This window comes from Mytilus galloprovincialis, chromosome 4 (genome assembly GCF_965363235.1).
Source record: "Mytilus galloprovincialis chromosome 4, xbMytGall1.hap1.1, whole genome shotgun sequence".
In the NCBI taxonomy this organism is placed as follows: Eukaryota; Metazoa; Mollusca; class Bivalvia; order Mytilida; family Mytilidae; genus Mytilus; species Mytilus galloprovincialis.
In genome coordinates, this window is record NC_134841.1 from 76,233,972 (window position 1) to 76,252,734 (window position 18,763).

The following is an 18,763-nucleotide window of genomic DNA, read 5'->3' on the forward strand; positions in this document are numbered from 1 at the left end:
TCAGTTTTGGTATGTTTAGATATGTAGCTTATAAATACTTTGCATGTATTACAATGTGCTTGTTCTATTTCAGTGGTGTTGTTTTTTTTAAATAATTGCTGCTTATATATCGTAGTCTGCATGTTCTGTGTTTTAATGTTACATAGAGCTAGCTGGCACGTTAAACCCCATGAGCATTTTGAAAAGTTGGCAGGTCACATGATGATGTTATCAGTGTAGGCCCTATCTTATTTCTATTCCGCGGTAAAAAGCTCTCAAGATCATATTTTTACCGAATCAATATAAAGCTTTCGTATTCGTACTCGACCGCAAGGATTTGTATAGTCAGTGAGACTATAGAGGTCACTACACAAATTCTTGTCGTGACTGCAAGCGAAGTATTTTACCGGAACTGTTACAGATCAGTGTCGGTATTACAGACCGCATTTAGACACTCCTTTATTAAGTTTGACTCTCCTGACTGAAAGTCAGTGTTTACGGGTAAATTAATTATTATGTCGGCATCACATGAAGAAAATGTGTCATTAATACCAGCAAGCAAAAGAGGTTACCATCCAGTACCCAGAGATAAAAAATCGGTAAGGACATTTGAGCAAAATGAAACTTCTCACTTAGAAGCACAGCCACGACCCCCCTTTCCATCTGCCATTAGAGATTATTAACCCCCTTTATGATTATCTTTATGAGACTTTAGGATTGTAATAATTAGAGGCAAACCTTCCAGATCAGAAAATATTAGTGGTGAGCCTTTAATCATATTTGAGACTCGTGGGAATGCTTTAAAATAGTGTAAACAATTTTAAAATCTGCAACACAACTCCACTCAAATAATTTGTGAACAATTGACATTAAACAACAATAACTTTTTGTTTTTGCGTCAGTAGCCTGGGATAGGCTACATAAAATTGAACATAAGTGATTAAAATACACGCATATGTATCTAATGTACATGTATCTATTTCAAATGATTTCAAAATGACAGTAGTTGGCTAGTTGCCTAGTGATGTCCATCATTTGTCCATGTTCTATATTATAATAATTCATTATTCAGTGTTCTTCCTAGAAATTGTAGATGGAATACCTTTAACTGTGACTTGTTTCTTTGTCAACTCATACCTTTTTTGCAATCAGGATTTCACTTTATCCTTGAGTGGTGATTTGATTTACACCTTGTGTATTAATTAAGCTACAGGTGGAATAACAATGGACAAATATTATAAGTTATATGGTTCGCCACTGACCCCTTACGGATCCATAGAGGGTTAATAAAATTCATAGGGGGTGAGGCCGGTGGCCGAATCCCTTATGGATTTTATTAACTCTCTATGGTCCGTAGGGGGACAGTAGTTAACTGTATAACGAATTTATGGCATGCTGGACTTTTTCTGCTGCATAATGTCGAAAAATAAACAATGAAACACAACAACATTAATGACAGTCACCATTAACGCATCATGGACACCTTTTGAAATTTACTAACCCACTACGGTCTCATATGGGTCACCAAGTGACGACGTTAAACCAATTACAACGTTATATTTTACCCGCGGTGCGATAATGTATATACAATGTACAACATGTATATCGGATCAATCATGGTGAACATACTTTTTATGGCCATCATTTACCAGGTCGTACTTAACAATGTATATCACAAAATATACTGCATTCAGCTGTTTTCTGCTCTTTTTGTCAGGAGGTTGACTCTTTTACACATTCCCCATTTCTATTCTCAATTTAACATATATCTCTTACTTTCTTACACAAACTTGTTTTATTTCACCTGAAACTGAAGTTTTCCAAAGGGCCAGGTGAGGAGCTTTTCCCCATCACTTGCACAGGCACTTGTCTCAGAACTCAATTTTCAATGATGCTTTTTAAAAAATTGTCTGACAAATGCAATCTCTTAAATTTGTCAACAGTGTTCAATTAACCATTCCATTAGGTTTCACTTAACTTATACCTCGATATAGAATGTAAAACAACATTGTACTGTCAGGCTAATAACAACATTGAATGGTTCTCTGTATAGCAAATATGAATTCCACATAAAAAATCAAAAAAATCTTGAACATGTTGAATGGTTTGTTTTTCTAGCTTTAACGTTTTAGTAGAAACGAACATTCATTTTGCCATGGCCTTACTTGTACTTTTATTCAGTAAAGTCTTTTTTCAATTTTGTTGTTTTCCTAGTTTGGTATATATACAATGTTAATCAAGGGACACAACTCTTATCCATTTCCAACATGTATTGTTTAGGAATTTGTTTTTTTGAAGTCGAGAACTTACTAGTTTTAATTTTTGTATCATTGCATGTGCATAGATCTCATTTATTTTCAATAGATTTTAGCAGCAGTTCCCGTCTCACAATATTACATATTCAGCATAGAAATTGAATAATTTTAATAAGAAGGCACTTTTTATGTTAAAATATATTTTTACAATTAACAAGATTGTACTGAACTGTGTATATCATAGCTTTTTGTTGAGCTTGCAGGTTAAACCTGTGTTTTATGATAAATTTTATAAAAATAAATTAACACATATATAAAAATAAAAATTTATTAATAAAAAAAAAAAATATTGAATTTTTGATATTAATTTACCTCAGAAAGTGTTATCTTACATTATTATGCATAAAAAGGTAAAAAACTTGGTTTGAATTTCATCATCCAGAACCTCATGTCATTTGCCAAAAAGTATTGTAGCATTCTGGTGTGTTAATAGTGTACATGTACATGCTATTGTAATTGACTTATAATCAGATAGTTAATATCAATTATAAGGTGCATTGATATAATTGGTTCAGAAAGAAGTACCCTATGTATATCAGCTTGGATGCAGTTTACTGTTAGATTCTTTGCATGTGAATAATATACCTAACATTTATGTCAGCTCCTGAAATATACACAAAACAGTTAGCAAAAAGGCAAATTGCATAATATCAAAACAAGACATAGAATAAGAATGTTATTTTATCATGTTTATGATATGAAGTAATCAAATATCAGGGATTTATTATTAGTTGGATACCCATTACCAGTATTGTGGAATTCATGGGTACATTTGTTTAATGATAAGCGATCCACAAATTTAAATGTTCAACAAATTAAATTTTTTATATATTCTTGTATGAAGACTTTGTTCAATCAACAAAATCAAATGTACACAAAAATGCAACTTTTCCTAAAGTAATAGGAGTATTGTAGATTGCTATAGATTTGCAAACAAGTATAAATATGCATAAGTTAGGATTAGGATGAACAAGTATTAGGATCATGTAATTAAACTAAAAATAATTGCAGTATTCCAACTTGATAGATGTGATAGATACATGTATGCAAAAATACTTAAGAAATCGGTAATCAAACTACATGGATATGCAATACTACTAAAATAATGCAGTAATTCATACATGTATCTGCAAAAGTACTAAAGAACTGCAGTTATGTATACATTTATATGCAGTCGTACTAAAGAACTGCAGTAATCCAACTACATGTATATGCAGTCGTACTAAAGAACGGCATGTGCAATAATTCTAAAAAACTACAGTTATGCATACATATATTTGTAATAGTACTAAAAAACTATAGTTATGCATATATGTGTATGCAATTGTACTAAAGAACTGCAGTCATGCATACATGTAAATGCAATATTACAAAAGAAATGCAGTTATGCATGTACATGTTTATGTAATAGTATTTAAAAAAGTCCATATATTGAAACTTTATTAACCAACTAAGGCAACTTCATTCAAGAACAGTCTTCGAGTCTCAAATCCAAAATTATACAAATCTACAACAGGACCAATACAGAAAAAGCCAGTTTTATAACATGTTTGTTAAATGGTTTTAATTCTTTGATTAAACAAAGAGTAAGAAACTTACCGTGAAGAAGATACAGAAATTTCATAGCTGAACTTGTCTTTTCGAATTCACGATGGAATTTTGGTCAACATTGTGACTGTCAGATGTAATTTCTGGTTTCTCATCCAAGTACTTAATTTTATGCTATTAAAATTCATTTCATCTAGCAAATATAAAGTAGCTGGGAAGAATAAATCAGACAGTTTAACTATTCTTAATCTTTGTCTTGAGTAGTCTGCATTCTGAGGATTGAACAACGGAAATGAAACAGTGATCAATAATAATCAAAAGTCGTACTAGAAAAAGACTGTGAAATATTTCCGTTTCAAGTTGTTACAAAACATTGAACATCATTTAAACTTGTTTTTATAATATTAAGTTTTTTTTTTTTAAATTTTCACACTATTTAAAAAAATAAACGACATTTTGATTTAATTGATGTCCTGTTTCATCTGTTCCTAATGCATGACTGTGATTTCGTAATGCACGGATGTGATTTCATAATGCATGACTGAGGTTTCGTAATGATTAGCTGTAGCAATTTCTCCGTTCATAATGACCAGTTGTCAAAATTTTCGTTTTATAAAGCATTAGCATTTCTATACTTAAAAACTATAGTTATTGCATATAGTGTATGCAATTATACTAACAAACTGCAGTAATCCAACTACATGTATCTGCAATATTACTAAATAACTGCAGTTATGTATACATGTCTATATGCAATAGTACTAAAGGACTGTAGTAATCCAACTACATGTATATACAATAGTTATAAAGAACTGCTGTTATGCATGCATGCATGTGCAATAATATCAGGTTAATTAGTGTAAATGTGTATTCATGTGGTTTTTTGTTTAAATGTACTTTAATCATTCTAATCATTTCTGTGCTTTATTTTGTAATTCATTTGATTGTATAGCTCAAATTTTGGGCACCATGATTGGTTAATAAAATTATCTATCTAATACTAAAAAACTGCAGTCATGCATACATGCATATATGCAATAGTAAGTATAGAACTGCAATAAAGCATACCTTTATACTTGTATGCAAAAATACTAATGAACTGCAGTCATGTATACCTTTTTCTAGCACCATATACCTCCATGGAAAGAATAAAATATGATTTGAAATTATGCATGCAGCTTTTCCAATCTTTCCACAGCTGATTTCGAAAAAATCTTCAAAACATTTTTCTTCTAATTTTAAGCAAGTTAAAGAGATGGTGAGTATTTTTTTCACATTCATTGTAGTGATTATTTTCAGTGCATCATCAGTACTTCCATGACAAATAACATATACATGTATACGGTGGCACAAACTGTGCATTAACACCTATCCAGGAAATAATTTTAACACAATATTTTGCTTTTGCTTCTTAAATTGATTTAAAGTTTAAATAACATATAAGTAGCAACAGTTTCTAACACAGCCACAATTTCAACCCTAGGTTACCCAAAAAACAAGGAAAGACAATTACATGTATAATGATCTTTGAAATGAATTCTTAAAGTCATAAGAAACGAGTAACCGGTGTTTTAGATTTCTTCCAATTCTTGAACCAATGCATACAAACATCATAAACTTAGTCTTCTGTGCACGAATTTATCATTTTTTTCGTGTAAATTTCGTATAATTGTGATTTTTTCCCAATCGGTCAGTGTTGTTGTCAAAATATGGCAGGTAATTAAAGTTCGTGTTTTGAAGCCGAAGTTTAACGATTGTCACCTGTTTGTCAACAATCGACAAATAATCAACAAAAAGGGATGGAAATTGAGCACGTGTTTAACATGTAAATTCAGATAATAGTCTATTTTAAGGACATCCATGCGTATTGTGATTACCGGATTTTTACGAGATGGGTCACACTGAGGTCACTTTGCATACGGAAAATATGTCGGGGGGAATTGCTTGCTGGAAGGAAGCAATTAAAATAAAGTAAACTTCTTCTAAATATGAATAAATTAAAGAATTTTCTTCAGAAAAAAGTATATGTACATAAGTTTTATAATGAAAACTATCCATTGAGTTATAAAAAAACATATGCATTATTTTTTTTGATTTGAGGTTTCTTATTACTTTAACAAAAAAATCAATGTTTTTATTTTTTTATAACTTTTTTACACCATATATACTTAAATTACTTCTGGAAGTGATTTATAATTTAATCATAGTGTGCTGTTTTAAAAGAGCCGTTCTGATATCCCAAAATATTTTTGTAAATTTTACGTAACAATGATTCTTAATTCAATGACACACTGCTTTATATAACATGTCCACACTGGTACTTTTGCTTTATTTACATGTAACTCTTTGCTATTGCTTATGTTAAAATTGATAATGGGATGATAGCCCCGTAGCCAGGAATTTCCAACGGAAAGGGGGGGGGGGGGGTATTTGGACTCACGAACTTGACTTTTAACAGTGCTTATTTGTTTTAAAGGGGGAAGTCAAAAGAGCTTCAAGCTTATTTTCATGAAAAACTACTTTCATTAGAAAAAAATGATTTATTCAATGTTTATTTGTAACTATTGATTTTATATATAATTAACTAATGCAATTTTCCATCAGTTAATATTGCATTAAAATTGAGAATTGAAATGAGGAATGTGCCAAAACGACAACAACCTCTCCACTGAACAGTAAGCAGCTTAAGGCTACCAATGGGTCATCAACACAACAAGAAAATCCTGGCCCCAGAGTGGTCTTCAGCTGGCCCCTAAACAAAAAATGTATACTAGTTCAGTGAAAATGGATGTCACACTTAACTCTAAACAATATAAATGAACTGAGATTAAAAAAACACAAGCCCCCTCCCTTCCCCTTAAAACTTCTAGCCAGTGTAGAATTTCAAAGAAGTCTGAGTGTGATGTGGGAATAGGTAACAAAAAAACACTTTAAGCAAAATGACAGTGATACATAAAGTAACAAAGGACTTCTAACGTTACTTAAGACATTACATATTGACAACAATAGTACAGGAGATGTGCAGGTAGTTATGTTTTCATTTTAAATGCCAAGTATATATGTAGGACTTGGATAGCTTTTTGCTATATTAATGTTTTAACAATGCAGACAGATAAAATCTTTATAGCGTTATACATAATGAGTCAGAATTATATATGTCTGCTTAAAGCTACATGTATTGTATGCACCTTATAAGAACAGGGTGATATACTTGTTTGCATGAAGACAATATCTGGTTTAATGTTGGGAAGACATTTATACACAAGATGTATTATAACTAAAAATGGTCAAAAGGTTTTAAAATAATTTTTGGCTGTAGTGTCATAATAAGGCATATTTTGTTCATTTGAATTGTACTGTCATACAAAAAGTAATTGTTAACAGGGGGTTGAAGTTATATGAACATTTTTAGCATACCATCACTGGTACCCTTCTTAACTTGTTGTGAACAACTGATATTGCTACATCCTTGTTCCCTGTTAATGATGATATACATGTATCATATTTTTATATGAACTATCATATCCTTATGTTAACCCAACCTACAAAATGTATTATGAAGTTCAGGAGAATATATATATAAAAGTCAAAGTTTGAAATGCTAGGTGACTGAACTTTTGAATTGGTAATTTTTCAGTTCAAAAGTTTGAGTATATATACCAAAGATTGGTTTTAGCAACAATCGTTTTATTAAAAAAAACTTCAATGATAAGTACCTGCACATATTTGCAAATATCATGAATTTAACAGCATGAAGTAAATTCCTAAAAATTATAAAATGTCAAAAAATTATTACATAGACTAATGAAATCCCCAGCTAAATGGAATACAATGTACTGGCCCAAGACCACAATTAATGATCCCGCTTTTCGTTGTCCACGAATATAGTTCCCTTTAATTATAGTGTATTTTTTCTTTATTTTTTTTCTTTCCCTTTCTCATTCATTTCTTAGCTTTTCTTGGGTGGAAATGAAAGAAGAGAGCTGAAATAAACTTTTGGATGTTTTATTTTAACTGATTTTAATAAAGAAAGAGTGATTAGGCCAGGTGCAAAAAGGTAATATTTACACTTTTCGGAACATCTCTTGACTTGCCTATAGGGGTATGGATGTGTATTGGCCAAATTTGTATGATGTAAAGATGCAATTTTTCTGAAAATTGCATATATTTTTGGACTTGTACTGTACATTACACACACAAAAAATTAGACAAAAAGAATAGGCAAAATTTTTTTAATGCGACAAAACGTTATAAAGAAATGATAGAGGAATTAATTGTGGTCTCGGGCCTAAGAGGTGCATTTCAGTAAATTTTGAATTTATACTTTAACAACTTTTCTAAATGATCTATTGGTATTAATTTGTAAAACTATATGAGAAGAAATGATTTCCATATTTATTTGATAGAAATTTGTAAAAAAAAGTCAGTTTTCAGCTGATATGCCCAAAAAGTAGTTTTTTCACTTTTTTCAATATTTTTGCAAAAGCATGCAGCATCCTTAATTTTTCTCTGACATTTTTTTTTCTGATATCTATTTGTGTTTGTGGTATTTATTTCATGTGTTTTACTCATTTGTGAACTCTGAGCACAAAGAAAAGTGGATAAAAGCATAAAAAGAGTGCAAAATGTGCTGTTTTAATAGTCTAGGTCTAACGGTCCGTACGAAGCAAGTGAAATATGAAGTTGTATGCACTTAAAAATTGTATTCCTTTAAACAGATTGCACTGAATCTATATCAAAAGCACTTATTACTGGTTGTTTAAACTTGTCTGTTTCACAGAATACCTTTCTTTTCTTCTGTTGGATTGCTGTTGGTTAAAATATTGGCATTTTAAGACTGAAATTTCATGAAGGTTTTAAACAGTAAATTGAAAAAACTTTGCATCATACCATACTGTCTACATATATAGTTAAAAGCAACAGTCTTGTTACATCCAGGCTTCATATTTGATCATATCTCAGCAAGGATTTGAGCAAAAAGAATCATATTTCCATCTCCAATATCATTTATATGCAATTTAATATGGAAATATAGGGAACGACCCAAATTGACAACTTGTTATTTTAAGCTTGACATTGCTTAAGACCATGTAAAACTCATGTGTTATGCTATTTGAAACTTATATTTACATGAAAAGAACATTTATGATATGTAAAATGTTTTGTTTTAACTTAACAACTTCAGAAAATTGTTGTAAGTGGAAAATATTACATTTCCTATAAGGCCTCGCTTCATTTGAAAACCTCTATTTTTTGGCATAGGCACATATAAAATTAACTTTTGTCAAATCTTTATAAGTCACATACATTAAGTATGCTATCATTTACTTTGAATAGATAATATCTTATACATTGAGACATTAAAAAGTGCAGTTTGGTGGTTTTTTTTTTTATTTTTGAAACCAAAATTTGAAAGTTGAAATTGTTCTATTTCAACGTCACAATTCAGCCACCAAAGTTGAGATATAAAAAATGCCACATTTTCAATAATGTATATCATATGGCTTTGAAACTTTGTAAACTGACTCCTAATACACTAAGCTTAAATCATGCCAAGTTTTATTGGAATTGGTCAAGTTTTTGGCCCCTAATAGGCCCAAGACCACAATTAATGATCCCGCTTTTCGTTGTCCACGAATATAGTTCCCTTAATTATAGTGTATTTTTTCTTTATTTTTTTTCTTTCCCTTTCTCATTCATTTCTTAGCTTTTCTTGGGTGGAAATGAAAGAAGAGAGCTGAAATAAACTTTTGGATGTTTTATTTTAACTGATTTTAATAAGGAAAGAGTGATTAGGCCAGGTGCTAAAAGGTAATATTTACACTTTTCTGAACATCTCTTGACTTGCCTATAGGGGTATGGATGTGTATTGGCCAAATTTGTATGATGTAAAGATGCAATTTTTCTGAAAATTGCATATATTTTTGGACTTGTACTGTACATAACACACACAATTTTTCTGAAAATTGCATATATTTTTGGACTTGTACTGTACATTACACACACAAAAAATTAGACAAAAAGAATAGGCAAATTTTTTTTAATGCGACAAAACATTATAAAGAAATGATAGAGGAATTAATTGTGGTCTCGGGCCTACTAGTATTTATTTTTACATCTAAAAAAATGGGGGGACAACTCTGATGTTCTCAATGAGATTTGTGTACAAGGGAGATAACTCTGAATAACTTTAGATGTTCATTATGGGGAAGTAACTCTGTCTGACTTACAGTTTCAAGTGAAAAATGACTGCACGACTTTACCCATTTGACTTTAACCTTGAAACTACATTGATTAATTGAAGTTTTTATATAGATATATGAATAATTGTACTTGTCATGATAAGGTAGCATAAAATAATGTAAATAAAAAAGCATTTGGACAGAATTGTAAACATAAAGGTACAGAAGTTAAAAGTTCAATTAGTAGTACCTTTTGTCTCAATTTAGGTCATCTGGATCAGTACCAAATAGGTAAATAGACATTTTCAATGCAAGTTGGCGTACAATCAATAAAAATGTTACATGAAAGGTACCATATATATAAATCTTTGCCAAAGTCTATTGTTTCCCTTAGAACTCAGTGGCAGTGTTTCAATGCACTCATTCCAGTTTCAAAACATGTAAATACTTAAGTCCATGTTTGATTACAAGAATTAAATGGTACTGATATAGGTGATTATACGCTGCAATTCACCAAGGACGTAAATTATAATAGTTGTGACTAATTATCATAAGTCAAAAACTAATTAACATCAAAGAGAATAGAAGTTGTTTTGTATGTATTAAGCATCATTCATAAAGACGGTTGATGGTCTGTTATGAATGAATAGGTGTCTATAAAATGAGATTCTTGTCATGATTTCAAACTGTACATGTTGATATGTATTTTGTTTGTTTACAATTTTCATATTTGAATAAAATTGTTGACATCAATGTAATACATATCTGTATTTGGTTTAGAATTTTTCTTGCAAAAAGATTATAGACTGTGCAAATGTACTTTACATAAACCAATGAAAATATGAAATTGTGTAAATAAAAAAAAAAGAAGATGTGGTATGATTGCCAATGAGACAACTCTCCACAAGAGACCAAAATGACACAGAAATTAACATCTAAAGGCAACCCAAAATCTTGTCATTAAAAAAAAATACACACCCTATTGTCTGCAAAGATAACAAAAAACCCTAAACCTACATATGACAGTTGAAATTATTAATATATTCTAAAAAAAAATATATAACTAAATAGAACAAATTTCTCTTAATTAGTCTTCAAATATTTCGATTTGTGTCCTGAAAATTAAATGGTAATACATGTTTGATATTGTTAATTGCTAAAGATTTTGTCATTTTGCCAATTTTGCTTACTGTTTGACGCAAGTATGAATTTGAAAGCTCATTATAACTACAAGTGTATTTAATATTACAACAATGATATACAGTGTTTTTTAACATCTTTTAAATAAGAATGTTAAATTTCTATAATCCTGTATGAAAGTACATTAACAGGATTATTACAATTTTTTCAACTTGTTTGTCATATTTTATAGTACATTTGTTCAAAGTTTTGTTTACAATTGTAATGCATGTTTTGATTCACATTGGTTCATGCAGATAGATAATTGACATTCCACATGTATTTATGAAACCTACACAGATATTTATTGTCTGCGCAATATTATTTTTGTCTACATGTAGGTTGATCATGAAGAATTTTCCACAAAATATTATGTAAACATTAAATTATCCAGGAAAATCATATTACAAATGTAGTATGCACTATTCAGTTGCAATGAAAATTTTCAAAGTTCTCTCCCATTCAATCATATTTTCAGACTCTGCCTTATATAATTGTATATACAATTATTGCAGGTTCTTGCCGTTGAATATCCATGAAATACTTGCCACTGGATTATAAGCAAACTGCATTCAATATTTTGCAAAACTTTGCTTATAAACCTTTAATTTATACCTACTCACATTATATATGACAAATGTTGCTGACATATTTGTTCATCAGTCTGAACATCTGTAAATTACTAAGATTTGTAAATACAAAATTTCTTTTGCTTCACAAGCATGTTGAGAAAAAAACTAGAAACACTTTACATCATAAGATATCAATTGCTAGCTTATTAAATAGATGTATTTTATATATTCTGTGCATTCTATTTCTTATGTTAAAGCATTGGACTTTTCACTTTAACATTTCATAGATACCATGGCCAGATTTTGTAAATTGAGGATCATATTTACTTTAGGGGATATTGTTGCAATTTCATTGAAAATTACAGAGAAATAAACCCCTCACACCCCACAGCTGCCAATCAGTGTCCTTGCATTAACTCTTGAAATGTTCAACCTAGACATTTCAAATTTTAATATGTTGTTACTGATTACAAAACAGAGGTCAAGTTTGATATTGACAATTTTCACCATTCAGGAGTTGTGGTTCTTGAAAGATTGGAAAATGGTGTTTTCAGTTGTGTCTGTGTTTTAACTCATGAACTGATAAACTAAACCTTTATGAATTTTGATATGTAGTTAAAATGGAGTTCAAGTTAATAGCTAGTATTGGTGATTGTCACTTTTACTGTTCAGGAGTTATGGTCCTTGTATTATTGAAAAATTCCTGGACCCAAATAAATGTTAAAAAAAAACAGTTTGATGTAACTCTTGTTTTTGATACATTTAAATTCTACCAAAGTAGTAAAAGAGAATTATAATTTTTATTCTGCAGCACTGCCAGCTAGCATAACATATATTTTGAGACTGAAGATATTGACAGTCAGCAAAAATATGTTTTCCTGAAAAAAACACTTTCACTATATAGTACACTTATTTGTGGTTTCTGTTTTGTTGGGTTTTTTATTGCGATGTTTGTTTCATGTTTCATAGTCACAATTAGTATTGGAAAAATAGAGAAACTTAAGATAAACACTTGTGGTAGCTCATAACCTTCTCCTAAACTGACCAACTTTTAGGACAAAATAAAAAAATGTCATATTTATGATTACTTTGCCCTAATTGCTGTTTATCTAATTAAAGAAAACTATTTGACCTGTTTGAAAGATGTTGTTAGAATCTCCTTTTTATTTAAACTTTTTATGAAAGCTTGGAAAAGAAAAAAACATCCTTCATTTTGATGATTATAATATTCCAGTTTTTATCAATGAGTATTTCAGACAATCTCAGAAAAAAATGGATATTTTGCAATTTTGTCTGACCTTGTATTCACTGAATTGGTCTTTATATTGCATTTATTTACAAGGTTTATATTTTTGCTAATACCAAGTGTTTTCTTTTCTTAGAAGTAGTTTGTTTTTCTTAAGAGAATAAGTGTGTTTTTTTCTTGCTTCCTCTATTATTTTGTTGACCTTGTATTTTTTTCAGATTCTAATTAAGTGTTTTGATTTTACCTATTTTTTCAATGATAAGGAATTAAACCTTATCAGTCCTTATCATTCAATGTATTTTGAAATGCCTTTGCAAATTTTAGACCTTGACTTTGAACTAGGTTATAGCAAGAATTAATGACTACCTGGCCCATTGCCCTGCCCTTAACAGCTTGAATAGGGTAATTTATTACCAGCTAAATGATATACTGTTTAACTTTCTTTATATGGCATTAAATATCATACAAAAGTTTTATTAGGTGATACCCTCTTAAAAGGATGAAACTACCGGTAATTGAAAATAACTGAAATAAGTATGCAGATAGATTCAAGTTTCATATCTTTTTGAAATATTATACATTCAACTAAACCCAACTATCCTATGTCATGAAAACAAAAATTGAAGCTAATTGAAAATTGTACAGATGAGTTTAAGTTTCGTCTTACTTTAAAAATATTATGTCATTACCTTTCTTTTTTGTGTCATTGTCACTTGAAAAATTTGGAAGACCGAAGTGCACTTAGAATATCTAACATTTTCCTATTTGGGTGATGATTGTTCCAAATCACTAGAATGGAGAGCAGTGCCCTTCTCTGTTTTTAGATCTTGATAAATGTTACTGGTACTTGTTTTTTTTTTTTGCACTAAACTTAAAAGCAATATTTAATACTTAAATGCATTTTCATTATTAAAGGTCCATTTGAATATTTATCAATACCATAAACCTAAAAAGGGTAAATGCTGAATTATTTGAGATTCTTATCTAAAACTATTGAATATGCTTTTAAAAATTATCTGCTGTAAGAGTTTAGCAGTTTTATACAATTTTTATCAAAGCCTCTGGGCCTTTTAGAATGAAAAGATTGATTTCTATTTTAAATGTCTTAAATTATCCTTTTAGATCAATATAGAAAAATGTGATTTAAGTCATGTCTTCAAATGTATTCATGTAAAAATATTTATTTATTTCTGTTTTCCTGTAAATTACAGTCTAAGGTCATAATTAATCAACCAAGGTTTTAAATCTCCACACAAGTACTCAGCTTAATAATAAAGTTCATTTATATAATATCCAGGACGTAAAAAGGTATAAGCAGTTGTGTGTGACGTAGTTAAACAACTGAGTATAAATAGACTGAAAGACATGTTCAATACATATTCATATGTAAACAGTTGAAGACTAACTAACTAAGGAGAAGATTTTTTTCACAAATTTAAAAAGAAAAACATAACGGAAAAATTCCTGTGACTATTAAATCAGTTTATTGATTAGAAGGTTTTAGAACTGTGTGGTTTAATTGTTAAAACAGACTTAAATTTTTTGACGTGTTGAAGTTTGTAAAAGATTTTGTGAAATATGGCTGCAGAATATGAAAATTTTGAAGAAGGTTCTATGATGAATAGGCAAGCAGAGGCTGAAAGGGGAGATGGTGGGATTATTGGTTTAAAGCCCGAACTTGAAATGCCTGATGGGAACATTCTTTCCAAAGAAAAAATGGTCCAGGCAGCCAAACAGATGTTACAACCGGAATTTCAGGCCGTTTTGCAGGCTATGCTGAAACATATGCCTCACAATAAAGATTATCTGGTAAGACTTTTAGATTTTTGTGAGGAGTATAGAACTTCCAAGTTACTTATTTATAGCGTGCTTTTGTTTGTTTTTTTCTAATAAGTTAACATTATTTATGATAATGTTTTAACATTGAATTGGCATTTTGTTCAATTTGAAGAGGTTTTCTTTAAGTATTCTTTTGAAATTTTATGTCTTTTTACTGGTTCAATGTATTGAATTTTTTCCTTCTGAAATTTTGGGTCTTATATTTCTCTATTTACATAAACATGGAAAACTACATTGACTCTATGTTTCCTTGTGCAGTATGATTCATAGCAAACTTCAGCATAGACTGAACATATTTATTATGAAATATTATGCATAGTTAAATCTTGTAAGCAGATTTTCCATAATATTACAAGAAACTATCAATACTTTAACAAAGTACGTGATTTGAACAATGTAATAACAATAAGATGTTTCTGGTAACATATGTAGTCATATTGATCTTCATCGATGACCTTGATGGAGGAGTGTCATCATCCTTGTTTTTGATTGGCCAATAATGGAGGAGTGTTGTTAATGTTCCTTCAGAATATTATAGAATGCATGTTTAGAACATGTTTGTAATGATATCCTGTTTAAATACATAAGACATTTAAAAGTAAATCAATAGTTTATTAGAAAAATGAATACATGTTGTGATCAATACAGTAAAAATCACTATTATTGAAAGGCATTTAATTCTTTTCAGTCTATGCTTGCTACATGTAGATATATAAGAGAAATTGTAAATATTTTGAATTGTAATGTCAGTAGCATTTCAAAATTACCTTGAACACTTTTAAGATCTTACATGTTAAGTAATTATTAGAAAATTAGTGGTCCATTTCCCTATTGAACTTAATGTTTTGAATTTGATTGGCTGGTATGGTGTCAGATGACCTCAAGTTTATAAATGATGCAATACAAAATATTTAGATATTTTTACTTAAAATGATATTTAAGGTAGGAACTTTTTACTTAGTTTCTTGTTTTTGTTTTGTGCACAACCTGTGCAATAGAGTGATTTCAAATTATATGCTTTTTATGAATTGAAACTGATCATGCACTGATTAATATATATATATAGTTTTAAATAATTGATTAGTATCAGGAAACATTTTCTTATTATAGTTTATTATAAAAGACAGTATTATAGGGTTATTTGGGACCAATATTCATGCAATAACCCTTTTATTGTATAGCAGTATAATAATTGAAATTAAAAATTGGTTAAACTAAAATTTTGTTGTTGATGACGTCATGAATTTTGAAGATTTTTGCACTAGTTCAATATTGGAATTTATTGCACGCTAACTTTTGGTTATTTTCTGTGGGAAATATTATATTGCTATGCAATAAAAACACTTACTGTCCCATGTTAACTGGGACTATTATACTAAGAGTATTATATTTCCAGATGTTTATTAAAAGATGTAACTTTTTTTGTTGTGTTTTCAAACAGTCTTTACTTTATGAAAAAGGTTGACACAGATTCCAATTCCAATAGCCTAATATAGATCTAGATATATGGAATGTGGTGGAATGATTCCAAGAAAACAATTGGACTTCAGTTCATGTATTGTTTGTAAGAAAGTTTATACTTGTATGAACTTCCCTGTTAGAACTGAAAATAAAAAAAATCATATGACTGTTACTCACTTCCCGATATAGACATGTCTTTTTTTTTTAAATAATCGATATAAAAAAACAAGCCTTCTTGAAATATATTTGGTACTAGGTATTTTGCAACTTTTTCTGTTGGTTTGAGGAAATATTTGTATACATTAAATAAAATTATTTGATAACATCCGCATATAATAAAAGTAAGTTATACCAATAAGTATAATGTAGGTCACTGCAACCAGATGTGCAGAATTTTCAGTTGGTGCTCAGCTTTGGTTTAGTAATTGAACTTTCACAAAGATTATTAGCTCACATTGCCTGAAGGGCCACTGAATGGAATGAAACCAAACATGGCATGAATGTTCCTCATGAGGGGCTGACCAAGTGTTGTTACTTTGCAGACAATCCATCATCCAAGATGGCGGCCAGCGGGGGACCTAGTTTAACATAGGACCCTATGGGAAATATATACAAATGTCTTGTTTTAGAGAAGCACTGAATGGAACGAAACCAAACATGGCATGAATGTTCCTTATGAGGTGCTGACCAAGTGTTGTTACTTTGTAGCCAATACATCATCCAAGATGGCTGCCAGTGGGGGACTTAGTTTAACATAGGACCCTAAGGGAAATATATACAAATGTCTTCTTTTAGAAAACCACTGAATGGAATGAAACCAAACATGGCATGAATGTTCCTTATGAGGTGTTGACCAAGTGTTGTTACTTTGTAGCCGATCCAACATCCAAGATGGCTGCCAGCAGGGGGACTTAGTTTAACATAGGACCCTATGGGAAATGCATACAAATGACTTCTTTTAGAGAACCACTGAATGGAATAAAACAAAATATAGCATGAATGATACTTATGAGGTGCTGACCAAGTGTTGTTACTTTGTAGCCGATCCATAATCCAAGATGGCCGCCAGCAGGGGACTTAGTTTAACATAGGACCCTACGGGAAATACATACAAATGTCTTCTTTTAGTGAACCACTGAATGGAATGAAACCAAACATAGCATGAATGTTCCTAATGAGATACTGACCAAGTGTTGTTACTTTGTCGCCATTCCAACGTCCAAGATGGCCGCCAGTGGAGGACTTAGTTTAACATAGGACCCTATGGGAAATACATACAAGTTTCTTCTTATAGCGAACCACTGAATGGAAGGAAACCAAACATAGCATAAATGTTCCTTATGAGATGCTGATCAAGTGTTGTTACTTTGTAGCCCATCCATCATCCAAGATGGCTGCTAGTTGGGGACTTATTTTAACATAGGACCCTATGGGAAATACATACAAATGTCTTCTTTTAGTGAACCACTGAATGGAATGAAACTAACCATAGCATGAATGTTCCTAATGAGATGCTGACCAAATGTTGTTACTTTGTTGTCATTGCAACATCCAAGATGGCTGCCAGTGGGGGGACTTAGTTTAACATAGGACCCTATTGGAAATGCATACAAAAGTCTTCTTCTAAAGAACCACTGAATTGAATGAAATCAAACATAGCATGAATGTTCCATTCCTTATGAGGTGCTGGCCAAGTGTTGTTACTTTTAGCCAAATTGTATATTTTTTATATGATTTCAAAAACCCAAGTAGAATCAGGTGAGCGATACAAGCTCTTGAGAGCCTCTAGTTTAGTATGTCACTGTGACTTTGAAATTTTATGTATCACTTGTTTAACTCATTCGCCCCCAAGACATTTTTGGAAAATCAGGCATTTTCGAAAATTTGCAAACATATGCAAATTATATGCAAAGGAGCAAACTTCTGATGCTGTAACTGATGCTCATCTATTAAACTACTTATTGGGATTTGGTGGCGGATGGCATGGGTGGGGGTTGGGATGGGAGGTGGAATATTTTCTCGTGGGTTTGAACTCACCCCCAGTGTAAAAATGGTAATTTTCAGTCTATTTTCCGATTTCAAAACGACCTTGAGAGGTGAACACTGACACGACTGTGTTTTTTTGTCATTCAAGTATTACCCTATAGTTACAGTAGTACATTCATGCTAGCTGGGAGTATATTGGACTTCAGTGTCTTGCTTGGGAATTATTATTGTCAAGTCAGGTCTGCCTAAATGTCCGTTTTTATGGATTTTTAACAAAACAGTGACCTAGATTTTACAGACTAGATTCCTATTGGCCATATTATAACTCGTTGTGTTCCTATACCACCTATGCATGCATATATGATAATAGTTTTTACCAACAGTCACTTCCAGTTACGTAGTGGCCATCAAAAGATGCCCACCCCCACCTGATTTTGGCTACTTTTCATGTTTTTC

At 30.8% G+C, this 18,763-nt stretch overlaps 1 protein-coding gene across 3 annotated transcripts in view; it reads left to right on the top strand.

Moving 5' to 3' along the window:
* Positions 1 to 428: 428 nt before the first annotated feature.
* The window catches only part of LOC143072978 (hexokinase-4-like), a 38,134-nt gene continuing 19,799 nt past the window's right edge, over positions 429 to 18,763 (top strand). The window contains exons 1-2 of one of the 3 annotated variants that reach the window (XM_076248171.1): positions 451 to 578; positions 5,086 to 5,100. In XM_076248171.1, coding sequence (XP_076104286.1) covers positions 495 to 578; positions 5,086 to 5,100 — 99 coding nt within the window. In that variant the 5' untranslated portion in view covers positions 451 to 494. Of the gene's footprint in view, positions 579 to 5,085; positions 5,101 to 14,402; positions 14,831 to 18,763 lie in introns of those variants that run through there. The other 2 variants (XM_076248173.1, XM_076248169.1) reach the window with 2 other exon arrangements.